The sequence below is a fragment of the Chiloscyllium plagiosum genome, chromosome 4 (genome assembly GCF_004010195.1).
Source record: "Chiloscyllium plagiosum isolate BGI_BamShark_2017 chromosome 4, ASM401019v2, whole genome shotgun sequence".
Lineage (NCBI taxonomy): Eukaryota > Metazoa > Chordata > Chondrichthyes > Orectolobiformes > Hemiscylliidae > Chiloscyllium > Chiloscyllium plagiosum.
The window spans coordinates 33,506,326-33,518,716 of NC_057713.1; the positions used below are offsets into that span (position 1 = coordinate 33,506,326).

A 12,391-nucleotide genomic window follows, 5' to 3' on the forward strand; every position below is an offset into this window, starting at 1 on the left:
AAAAAATTAATTTTTTCTCATTTCTTTTCTTTAATTTTACTGCTCATCTTTGCATATGCATGTTATTAGTTTAATTGCACTTAATTTGCATCTTGCTGCTGAAAAATAAAATCTAAAACCAAAACAGTAATATTCAACTTCGACACAAATTTTATTAAATTAGTGCTTTCAGGTGGAAAGCAAATCAGATTATTCCAAAACAGTTGTAAGGCTTCAAAGGTATAATTTTATTTTCTCTCCCACAAGTCGCAAAGTCACCATATGGCTGGGTACTCATTTGAGAGAGATAACTAGTGGTAGCTCTCACTGGAGAGAAATGACTGGTGGTGGTTTAACCTGAGGGTCACCACATCTCAGAGAAGGGAATTGAACTTTGCACTTTGTACTTTGGTGTTACTTTGCACTGCAAACCAGCATCCATCCTGACCACCCAGAATAATAGGACAACTTTTAACATTTTCTTGCTTAATCTTGAATGGCAATTCAAAGATCACCTTTCTATGTCCTTTCAATTTCCAAAACCATAATATTTTTTCCCTCCATTGTCTCCTCAAAAGTAATCTAAAATCTTTAGACTTTGGTTTCCTGCTCAATAATTTATCTTGTCCACCCTCATCTATCTCCTTTACAGAGCACTTTGAGACTATAACAAAAAATAATATGATTCAAATTATGAGTGTGTGTTGAACTTATATTCTTCATTTTTGGAAACAATACCCAAAACGCTGAAAATCCAATCACACAAAGGACTCCTGCAAGAAACAGCTGTGAACTCCAGAAATAGATGCATGGATTGAAGTAGGCTACACAAGATGCAAATGCTAATACTACTAGAGGTACTGTACCAGTTGCTAACAGGTTAAAAGTCCCCAAAGGTGAACTACCCATGATCCATGGTGGCTCAGGTTTGAAGGGCCAAACAGCCTACTCCTGTCCCTATTCCTTATGGTCTAATGGTACTCAGCAAATTCTGAACTTGCCCTGATTTTCAATTGCATTTTGTTTCTTGACGTAAATGTGTTATTTTTAATCTCTATTTCCTTTGTCCTCCCAAAAACACTAGTTTTGAGTGCTCATCTTTCCTCCTTAACAGGAGCCCAAACGGCAAAAACTGCAGGAGATCCAGGTGCAAAGACATAACAGCATACTTTGCTTCAGGAGGCAATCACATAAGTACAGCTTTAGAGTTAGTAAACTGTTGGGGCGTGACTGCAATTTTGGCAGGCATATAGATCCATAATGATGGAGGAGTGTTGGTTCTTGATTTTGACTAACAGGTATAAGGTCGTTGTTACCTACTTGTAGACCAGATTAAGAGTCACAGGATTAACAAACTGATCATTAGACCATCCGCTTTTCCAGCAACACATTTCCACCATAGTGCATCAGGCCATTCAAGTTGGGAGGAGGTGGTGAAAAAGGGCTGTTGTAAAGATAAGGAATACTTAGGGAAGATGATAGAACAGTGAGGTCCTCACAGGACTAATAGTAGTAGCTCAGTTCTAGGAACATGAGTTTGATTACCACCATGGCAGACGGTAGAATTTGAATTGAGGGGATAAATATGGAATATAAAGTTAATCTCAGTAAAATTATCATTGAACCAGATGGGTTTTTAAAACAATCAATCAATCAATCATGATCTTTACAGAAGACAATGTGCCATTTGTACCTGGTCTGGGCATATATATGACTCCAGATGCACAGCAAGGTAGTTGACTCTGAATAGCCTAGCGAATGACCCAGCACAAAGGCAATTTGGGATGGACAATAAATACTAGCCTTGCCAGAAATACCAACATCCTATGAAAAAATAAAGAAAAGCACAAGTCGGAGAATAGACATGACTTTGCAATCATAACTGGGTATTGCAAAAGGTGTGAGAGAAGATCCAGGGTTCACAGAGCATGTTGGAACCTGTGACATTCATAGAATCAAGAAAGATGTTTTGGTGAGAGCAAGTTATCAAAAATTGTAGTAGATTGGGAAAAATTGAAGAAACCAGTGATAGTGACTCAGCAAGAGAGGAAGAAATCAGAGTGAGTGTCAACTAACAGGAAATATTAAAAGCAGACAAAAGCTTCTACAGGTATATAAAAAGGAAGTGACTTGCTAAACTAAACATTGATCTGTTTAAGAGAGATCCTGTTGAAAGCTCACGGTCAGTAAGGTTCCAACAGTTAGGACGAAGATATCCCATCAGGTGACACAGCCTCCCAAGTGATTATATAGTTTTAGTGACTTTGGAGGCAGTGTAGGAATTCGATGCAGTGGTAAGAGATACTTTCTGGCTCATATTTTCTGAAGTATTTTTACAGGATAAATTGAAGCCGAGGATTGGGGGCCAGCACAAAAGGAAGGAAAATTATAAAATCGTTGCTGATAATAGGTACTAATTTGACTATTAGAGGCTACTTTCAGATTGTAGCCAAGTACCAGAAATATTTACAGATTACACATAAAAGACCAGTGGAACCTTTAAAAAAAATTCAAATTAACGAAGTAAATAAAATAAAGATGCAAGGTTAGTTGATGTGTCGTAACTGCATGGCGTGACACCAGGTGAAGCTCATCGTTGTTTAGAGCGACCACATCTGTAGTAAGTGTTGGCTGCTTGAGAAACTCTGGCTCAGAGTTGATGGGCTGGAGCCTGAGGTTCGAACACCTCAACACATCAGGGAGGGGTGAGTTACCTGGAAGTTGTGTTTCAGGAGGCAATCACACCTCTTCAACTGACTACCTTAAATTCTGTCAGTGGTAAGTGACAGTAGGAGGCAACTCTGGGCAAGATGGGAAGAGGGATCCAAGGGATAGTGCTGAAGGAGCCTCAGCCCTTGAGTTTGCCCAACTGGTTTGAAATTCTTGTTCAGCATGGATGAGAGCAGGGGCTGGAGGGAGGATGAGCAAACTGACCATAGCACCATGGTATAAGTCACACAGGATTGATTGAGGAGTGGAAAAAGAAACATAGATCTCATCAGGCTAGTAAAGTAGGGAATATACACTATTTTCTATGATCAAGCTTGAGACTCTCAAAGGCTGTGCCTGCCTGGGTTCAAGATCTCTTATCTGGACTGCAGAGCAACTTGCAATAGGAGAGGAAAGATCCAGCTGTCATGGCTCATGTAGGCACCAAAAATATAGGGAGAAAGAGGAAAGAGGTTCTGCTGAGGGAATATGCGCAGTGAGAGCTAAATTGAAAAGCAGGACCAAAAAGAAATTATATCGCCAGATAATTACCAGACCCATGTGTTAATTGGCACACTGTCAACAATATTAAAGAGCTGAACACAAGGCTCAAACATTTGAGAGAAGCAAGTTAAAATTCATGGAACATTGGCATCAGTACTGGAGAAGGAAAGAACTGTTCTTATAGGACATGTTCCACCTGAACCTGCTGGTGCCAGAGTCATGGCAAATTACACATCCAGGTCTGTCAATAGGGTTTCAAACAAATAAGTGGGAGGCAGGGGTTCACTTGCATGGGAAATTATGGAAAAAATAAAGGTTGTGGGGGTGGAGTGGAGGGAGGAAGGAGAGATAGGTTCAGGAGAGGTTATTAAAGTTTCCTGAAAAGTATGGAATGGGTCAGTAACCTAACTTCAGGAATAGCATAAAGGGGACAACAATAAAGGGGGCGGGGCACATCAATTCAGGACTGAGAGTGAAGCACTTAAAATTGCACGCAGTAAATGTAACAAGGTAAACGAGCTTGTACCACAGATTAAAAGCTGCAGGTATAATGTTGTGGGCATCATGAAGATGCGGCTGCAAGGGAATCAGGCTGGCAACCAAGGACATGTATCCTACTGAAAGAAGAGATACATGGGCAGAGGGTGTGGAGTTGCATTGTTACTATGATATGAAATTCAGCACAGATTGCAAGAAGTGATATAGGGTCAGAAGACACAGACTCAGAGGGTAGAGTTGAGGACCTGCAGAGGGAAAAAAAAGTCTCCAATGGGATTTATGTACAGGCTTCCTCAGAGTAGTCAGGATATGGGAAAGGAAATCAATCAGGAGAAAGAGGTCATGCAAGATGGCACTGTTACAATAATCTCTGGGACTTGAATATGTAGCTTGACTGGAAAAAATCAGATTGGTAGCCGATTCCAAAGAAAATAAACTTGTGAAATGTCTACGAGATGGCTTTTTGTAGCAGCTTATGATACAGCTCACTAGGGAACAGGCAATTCTGGATTTGGTGCTATGTTATGAGGGAGACTTAATTCAGGAGCTTAAGGTGAAAGAACCCATAGAGGGCAGTGGCCATAACGTGATAGAATTAACACTGCAGTTTGAGAAGGAGAAGCTGGAATCAGGTGCAAGGTATTATAACTGATTAAAAGGTAACCACAAGACTGGAGGGAGGAGCTGGCTAGAGTTGATTGGAAGGAGAACCTACCAGGGAAGGCAATGCATCAGCAATGGCAGGAGTTTCTGGGGTAATTCAGGAGGCAAGCAGAAATTAATCTCAAGGAAGAAGGAACTACTAAGGACAAGGCAACCGTGGCTGACAAGGTAAGTTAAGTTCAGCTCAGCAAAAAAGCATACAGTGCAATGAAGATTAGTGGGAAATTAGAGAACTGGGAAGCCTTTGACAACTGGCAGATGACAACTAAAAAAGCAACCAGGGGTGTGGGTGAGCAGAGATGATGAAATACGAGAGTAAGCTAGTTAGTAACGTACAAGAAGATTGCAAGAGCGTTTGGACATATAAAAGGTAACACAGCCAAGAGTTGACATTAAACTGCTGGAAAACAAAGCTGGGGAAAAAGTAACGAGACAAAGAAATAGTGGAGTATTCATGGTGGAAGATCAGCTTATCAGAACCTGAAGAGAGTAAGGGGACAGATGATTGTCATGGCCATTATGGTGGTGGTGGTGGGGGACGCTGGAAGGTCTGAAGGTGGAAAATCAGCCATAGTAGATGGACTACATCCCAGGTCCAGAAGGGAATAGATGGGAGATTGTTGAGGCATGTGTGGTGATTGTTCAGGAATCACTGGAGTCTGGAAGGGTCCCAGAGCACTTAAAAAAGACTAATGTAACATTTCCTGTTTAAAAAGGGATGTAGACAAATTGCTGAAAATTGTAGGCCAGTTCGCCAAACCTCAGTCATTGATAGGATTTCAGAGTCCATTTTTAAGGATGAGTTTGCAGAATACTTGGAAGAACGTGCAAAGACAGAACTGAGTCAGCAGGGCTTCATCAAGGTTTGGCCATGGCTGACAGATCTTAGAATTCTTTGAAGAGGTAATGGGTAAATTAGACAAAGGAGAGTCAGTGGACATGATCCATTTGGATTTACAGAAGGTCTCTGACAAGATGTCGCACAGGAGGCTGCTAAATAAGTTAAGAGCCCATGGTATTAGGTACTGTCCAAGGTACTGCCATGGATAGAGGATCAACTGACTAGCAGAAGGTAGAGTGTGGGAACATAGGGGTTAGGATGGCGGCCAGTAACTCATGGAGTTCCACAGGTGCTAGTGCTGGGGTCACGACTATTCACATCATATATTAACAACCTGGACAAAGCAACAATGCCCTCAGTTCCTAAGTTTGCAAATATCACAAAGATAGGTGGAGGGGTGGACAGTGTTAAGGATGAAGGAGGCTACAGAAAAGCATGTTGACAGGCTAAGACAGCGTGCAAAGAAGTGACGGCAGTAATACAATGTAAGGTTATGCACTTTGGTAGGAAAGAGAGATGTAAACTATTTTCTTAATGTGAAAATGCTTCAGAAATCTGAAGCACAGAGCGAGTTAGGAGTCCTTGTTCAGGATTTTCTTAAGGTTAACATAAAGGTTCAATTGGCAGTTAGGAAGATAAATACAATGAAAGCATTTATTTTGGGAAGGCGGCACAGTGGCACAGTGGTTAGCACTGCTGCCTCACAGCGCCAAAGACCGGGGTTCAATTTCCACCTCAGGCAACTGAGCGTGTGGAGTTTGCACATTTCCTCTGGGTGCTCCGGTTTCCTCCCACAGTCCAAAAATGTGCAGGTTACGCTACGCTAAATTGCCCATAGTGTTAGGTGAAGGGGTAAATGTAGGGGTCTGGCTGGGTTGCGCTTCGGTGGGTCGGTGTGGACTTGTTGGGCCGAAGGGCCCGTTTCCACACTGTAAGTAATCTAATCTACTGATCAGGGCTAGAATAAAACAGCAGGGATGAGCCTGCATTAGACTCTGATAAGACTGCATTTGGAACACCGTGAGCCATTTTGGCGAAGGAAGGATGCACTAGCCTTGGAGAGGGTTCAGAGAAAGTTTACAAAATGGTACAAAGAGCTTGTCATATAAAGAACAGCTGAGGATGCTGAGACTGTATTTGATGGAGATTAGAAAGATGTGGGTACAAGCCTTTAGAACTGAGATGAGGAGGAATTTCTTCAGTCAGAAGGTAATAAACCTGTGAAGAGTCATTGCCACTGAGGATTGTGGAGACCAAGTCATTCAGTGTATTTAAGACAGAGATACATAGATTCTTGATTTGTAAGAGCATCAAAGGTAAAAGAGAGATGGCAGGAGAATGGAGTTGAGAAACAATGAGAATGGCAGAACAGACTCGATGGACTGAATGGCCTAATTCTGCTGCTATATTGAACAGTCTTATGATCCCTGAGAGGATTTGACTGGGAATTAATAAGAGGAAACAAAGTATTTGTGACCAGGTACAGACTTGCAACAAGCATTGTGCATCTGCATTCACAGTAAAACATAAAAACACCTCAAGAATAGTAGAAAAATGCGAGAAGAGAAAGGAATTTAAAAACAATAATGATCACTGGGACCTGAAGCATAACTCTGATTCAGAGAAGAGAGTGGTACTAGCTGAACTACAGCTAACACTGAACAGTATGACTATGCATTAAGTAGTGCAAAGTCACACTGTTGACTATCAAGAAAGAAAGGCTGAAAGCAATTACTATTGTTAAGAAATACTTATGACTTTTCAGAATGTAAGTCGGCAAACACTAACAGTTTGTTTGATTTTTGTATAGTTGCTTTGTGGAAGTTTTCATAGCTGAACTTTTCAGAGAAGAGTGCTGAGTAAACGCTCATATTTCTGAGGAAAAACAAAGGAAAGCAGGGGAGAAGTATTTCCTGACCCCTAATAAATCTGTGAATTCCCTACTGTGGTATCAAATTCAGTTGAATAGATGAAAAAGATATGAGGTTCCACTATCACCTAGACACCAATGCAGTCTATTTCAGAATGCAGCACGACTGGGGTAATATCCAGGTTTGTGCTGATAAGTGGCAATTAACATCTGTGCCACACAATTGTCAGGCAATCACCATCTTCAAGGAGATAGAATCTAACAATTGTCCCTTGACATTCAATGATATTATCCCACTAAAATTGTTCTGTGGCTTACCATTAACCAAAAACTGAACTGGACTAGCCACGTAAATGCTTTGACTCTAAGAGCTGGTCAGAAACTAGAAATCCTACAGCAACTAATTAACCTATTAACTCTCCAAAGCCTGACTGCTAGCTATAGGTAACAAGTCAGGAGCATGATGGAATATTCCCCATTTGCCTCTTTAGTTTCCTAATTACTTGCTGAACTTGCATACTAACCTTATACAACTCATACACAAGAACATCCAGATCCCACTGAACCTTAGAGATCTACAATCTCTTACCATGTAGATTCTTCCTGAAAAAATGGACAAGTTAACATTTTTCCACATTATACTCCATTGATAGCTCTCTGACCACTCACTCAACCTAGCTGAAATAACTCCAAAGAGGCCAGTATCCCGTTACCAAGACACTCTTTATTTATAAGTGGAGAATCTATGACACTGATCCAGCTCCCTCAGAGAGTCAGGACAGCTGACGTTACTGATCTTATCGGTCAGCCTGAGTTCCCTGATTGAGGCTACTAATCTGGTCCAATCAGGAAACTCATTTTCTATGAAGTACACCTGACTGACCTTGTTACAATCACTACAGTACCTGTATCCTTTTGTGGACTCCTTACATCCTCTTCCTAATTATCTTTGTGTAGTCCTAAAATTTCACAACCATACCTTGTGTAACTTCATCTTAAGAAAGATTAGATTCCCTACAGTGTGGAAACAGGCCCTTCAGGCCAACATGTCCACACCGACCCTTCAAAGAGTAACCCACCCAGACCCATTCCCTCTGACTAATGCAGCTAAGACTATGGGCAATTTAGCATGGCCAATTCACCTGCCCTGCACATCTTTGGACTGAGGGGGGAAACCGGAGCACCCGGAGGAAACTCTCACAGACACGAGGAGAATGTGCAAAGTCCACACAGTCAGCCAAAGCTGGAATCGAACCTGGGACCCTGGTGTTGTGAGGCAGCAGTGCCAACCACTGAGCCACCATGCCGCCTAACTTGTACAAGTTATAAACAATTGAGGTACCAGGACTGATCACTGCAGCATATCAGTCATCACATCTTGTCAATCTAAAAAGGACCCTTTTATGTCTAATCTCTGCATCCTGTTAGGCAGCCAATATTCTTTCATGCCAATATCCTACTTCTATGCCATGAGCATTTATTTTCCATAAAAAGCCTATCAAATGTTATTAGAAATCTATGCACAGTACATACACTGATCCCATTCCAGAGACTTAATTACATAATATAAACTGACAAATGATTGAAACCACAACAGAGAAGAAGCCTTTTTTTGTTAAAGCACTATCTCAACAAATTTTCAAATAAACATAAAAGGACCTCAGCACTATCTTAAAAAAAAAAGGGATTTAGCCAAATTATCTCACATTGGAAAACAAACTATTTGGTCAATTATCTCATATTTGTGGGACCTCACTGTTTGCAAACTGACTTCCTGATTTAAAAGCAGATTACCCTTGAAAAGAACTTCAATAAATCCTGAGTTTGTAACATGTGCGTTATATCAATGCAGTTTATCTTCTTTACAGCTTCTTGATTGTTTGGAGGTATGATTTATAAATTATTAATCCATAATTTCTGCTTTTCTATCCTTGTACTTGACAAATGTTAAAATAGAATTTTGCAATGCTACTATCTAATTACATTAGAGTGATTTAGTGATTTTGGGGGGTGTGTTAGACTTGATGGCCAGTTCTATGACTCTCTATGATCTATAATGCACAAATTCTCTACACAATAAATGCACAATCATCCAGAGTGAGGTATCATCAGTAAACATAACGCAACACAGTAGATTTTAAAAAGAAATTTGTTTAGTTTTAAATTCAAGGATACTTAATGTGTTATACCACATAACACCTGAAAAGTAAAATTAGAGCCACACAGCACGAAATTTAGATCTGACACAATACACATCTTTGTGTCTGTGTTCTAGTCATAATTGTAAAATTTACAACTTCAACAGAAGAATTAGATTAGGATTACCTACAGTGTGGAAACAGGCCCTTCGGCCCAACAAGTCCACACTGACCCGCCGAAGCGTAACCCACCCAGACCCATTCTCTTATATTTACCCCTTCACCGAACACTACAGGCAATTTAGCATGGCCAATTCACCTAACCTACACATTTTTGGATTGTGGGAGGAAACCAGAGCACCCGGAGCAGGTGAATTGGCCATGCTAAATTGCCCGTAGTGTTAGGTTAAAGGGGTAAATGTAGGGGTATGGGTGGGTTGCGCTTCGGCGGGTCGGTGTGGACTTGTTGGGCCGAAGGGCCTGTTTGCACACTAAGTAATTTAATCTAATCTAATCCAAAAAGAATGGTCCAAGCAGAAAGCTGAATATAACATTCAAAGCACTATTAATGAGGCAAGGTTAATGTTTAAATGAAAATTCCTTTCCAATCCTAAAATTTCAAGCACTTTTATTCTATATCAAAACAGTTCCTCCTAACTAGGAGGACAAATGACAAGAAATACCTGAATAGCTGGAACCAGGGTAAAGTAACCAATCAGTATGATAACAAGTTCAGTAGCCACATTCTTCATAATAGACCAGCTTTCATTGCTTAAACCTAGAGAAACATGTTACAGGTATATTACTGAAACGTTAAAGACATAGCAACTCTCAAGTATTTTACTTCAGTTAACATTTATATTCATAAACCTGATGCTTTATGTTTTGCCCTATTATTTAACTCAAGTCACATGGGATGAAAATGTGTCCCAATTATCGGCTAAAATGTTGAAACAAGGAAAAATTACTGGAAAAACACAGCTGGTCTGGCAGCTTCTGTGGAGAGAAAGCAGAGTCGACATTTTGGATCCAGTGACCCTCATTCAGAACAGAGCTCTGAAGCACTGACTCTGCTTTCTCTCCACAGAGCTACCAGACCTGCTGAGTTTTTCCAGCAATTTGTTTTTGTGTCTAATTCCAGCAGCTGCAGTTCTTTAGTTGGTTTCTTTTGTTTAATGGTAAAATGTTGTTTCAACCAGTAGTCTAACGAGCATGCAAATAATTATAATGTCAAGAGAAAAGAAACGATGATATAAAAATGCATTTCAGGGAAAGCAATCAGTTGTCACCATCTCATCACCACTTTTGATTTCACTCAAAATCCACATTGTGGTTTGGTGATAATATTTCCCATTTTAAAAAGCAAACCTTTCAGTTTAAAAACGTGATTTATGAAGATAAACCAATGCCAACTTTCCAAGATGACAAGAATCGCCTATCAAGCCACACATCATCCTGAACTTGAACTGTACTGCCACTGCTTTACTGACACTGGATCAAACCATGGAATTACCTTTCAAAAAGCACTGTGGGTGTATGTACATCCCAAGGACTGCAGAAAGCAGTTAATCATTTTCTCAAGGGCAAACAGGAAATGACAACACCACCAGCTTAGCCAAAACACACACATCGACAAATGGATCTGCTGAGACCAATTAACCTAAAAACAAATCAGTACCCCAACATTCACTAAAATTATGAGACATTTGCCAATCCTGAGTAGGCAAAGAACTTCAACTGTTTTGCTTTAATCCTTAAATGCATAAATTGGTCTTTGTCTGATTGGTTGGATGTGATAGGTGGAATCCTGGTGCCTCAATGTTTTACAGTTTACAGCAATGACTTAAGATTAGGGAAGTGAAGGTGTTGGTGCTAAGATAGGTAGTCAAGTATATTGTCAAGATGACAAGGATTGCACACGGATATGGATGGGTTGAATGAATAGGCAAAAATCTGGCAGTGGGAATATAATTTTGGAAAGCGTGAACTTGTTCACTTTGACAAGAATTAAAGAAAGAGTATAAATTTAACAAAAAGACAGCCAAACTCCAAGGTTCAGAGGTCTCTTGGTACTTTAATCCTTGGGTTATAGAACATGTACAGCACCTAAAGCAGGCTAATGAGATGGCTATTCTTTATTATGAGAGGAATTGAACATAAAAGGAGGGGGCTGTGTTTCATAGATGAGAAAAATCATGACTTCTTGAACAGGTTTGGTCTCTTTATTCAAGTAAGAATGTTAATGTATTGCAAATGGATCAGAGAAGGTTTACGACATTGACATCTGAAAAAGTGGGTTGCCTTATGAGGGTAAGTTGGACAGGCTAGACTTTTTTCTGCTGGAGTTTAAAACAGTAGACGTGACTTGATTGAAGTGTACAAGATCTTGAAAGGCCTTGAGATGGTGGGTGTGGAAAAGATGTTTCCTCTAGTCGGTCAGGCTAGAGCTACGGAGCAATATTTTGAAATCAGGGGTTGCCCTTTTAAGATAGAGATAGCAATAACTTCTTTCTCTGAGATTTGTGCAACTTTTGAATCTTCAGCCTCAGAACACAAATGGAAGTGGGGTCACTGAATATTTTTATTGCACTGATTAACTTTGTGGGCAAGGGAATCAAAAGTCATTGGGGGTAGTTGGGAATATGAAATTCAAAACACAAATATATTAGCATGATCTTTTTGAATGATGAAGCACGTTCAAGGGATGATTGTCCCACTTCCACTCTTATTTCATATGTTCCAGAGTGCATCTGGATGTTTGTTATCTAAGTCTCATCATGACTTCTCCTGTGATCACCCAAATCACAAAACAACCTAAAGTGAAAACATGATCAGATTAAAAACAAACCACTTACGTGAATTTAGGTTTTATAAGCTGTTATTTGAACAAGAGATCTTTGTAACCCCAATATCAATTCATTGCTTTGTCAATATTTATGACAAGCTTGGAATCCATTTATTGGTAATACAAGAGATGTCTTGAAGAGGGTACAATATAGTAATGAAATTGAATAACTTGCCTTCTTGCTTCTACGCTGCAAAGTGCACATTGCTGGCCAACCCAGCATTTGCTGCCCTTCACTCATTGCCCTCAAGGTGGTGATGGTGAGCCACCTTCACTAACTATTGTATCCTAGTTAAAAATCACACAACACCAGGTTATAGTCCAACAGGTTTAATTGGAAGCAC

At 40.2% G+C, this 12,391-nt stretch overlaps 1 protein-coding gene and 1 long non-coding RNA gene across 2 annotated transcripts in view; one reads left to right on the plus strand and one right to left on the minus strand.

Annotated features, from left to right (window-relative positions):
• Positions 1 to 12,391, minus strand: part of LOC122548932 (SREBF chaperone) — a 149,995-nt gene that overhangs the window by 50,387 nt on the left and 87,217 nt on the right. The window contains exon 10 of the mRNA XM_043687917.1: positions 9,886 to 9,980. Within this exon, the coding sequence (XP_043543852.1) occupies positions 9,886 to 9,980 (95 nt within the window). The remainder of the gene's footprint in view (positions 1 to 9,885; positions 9,981 to 12,391) is intronic.
• Positions 4,255 to 12,391, plus strand: part of LOC122548933 — an 11,356-nt gene continuing 3,219 nt past the window's right edge. The window contains exon 1 of the long non-coding RNA XR_006311371.1: positions 4,255 to 4,521. This is a non-coding gene — a long non-coding RNA (uncharacterized LOC122548933). The remainder of the gene's footprint in view (positions 4,522 to 12,391) is intronic.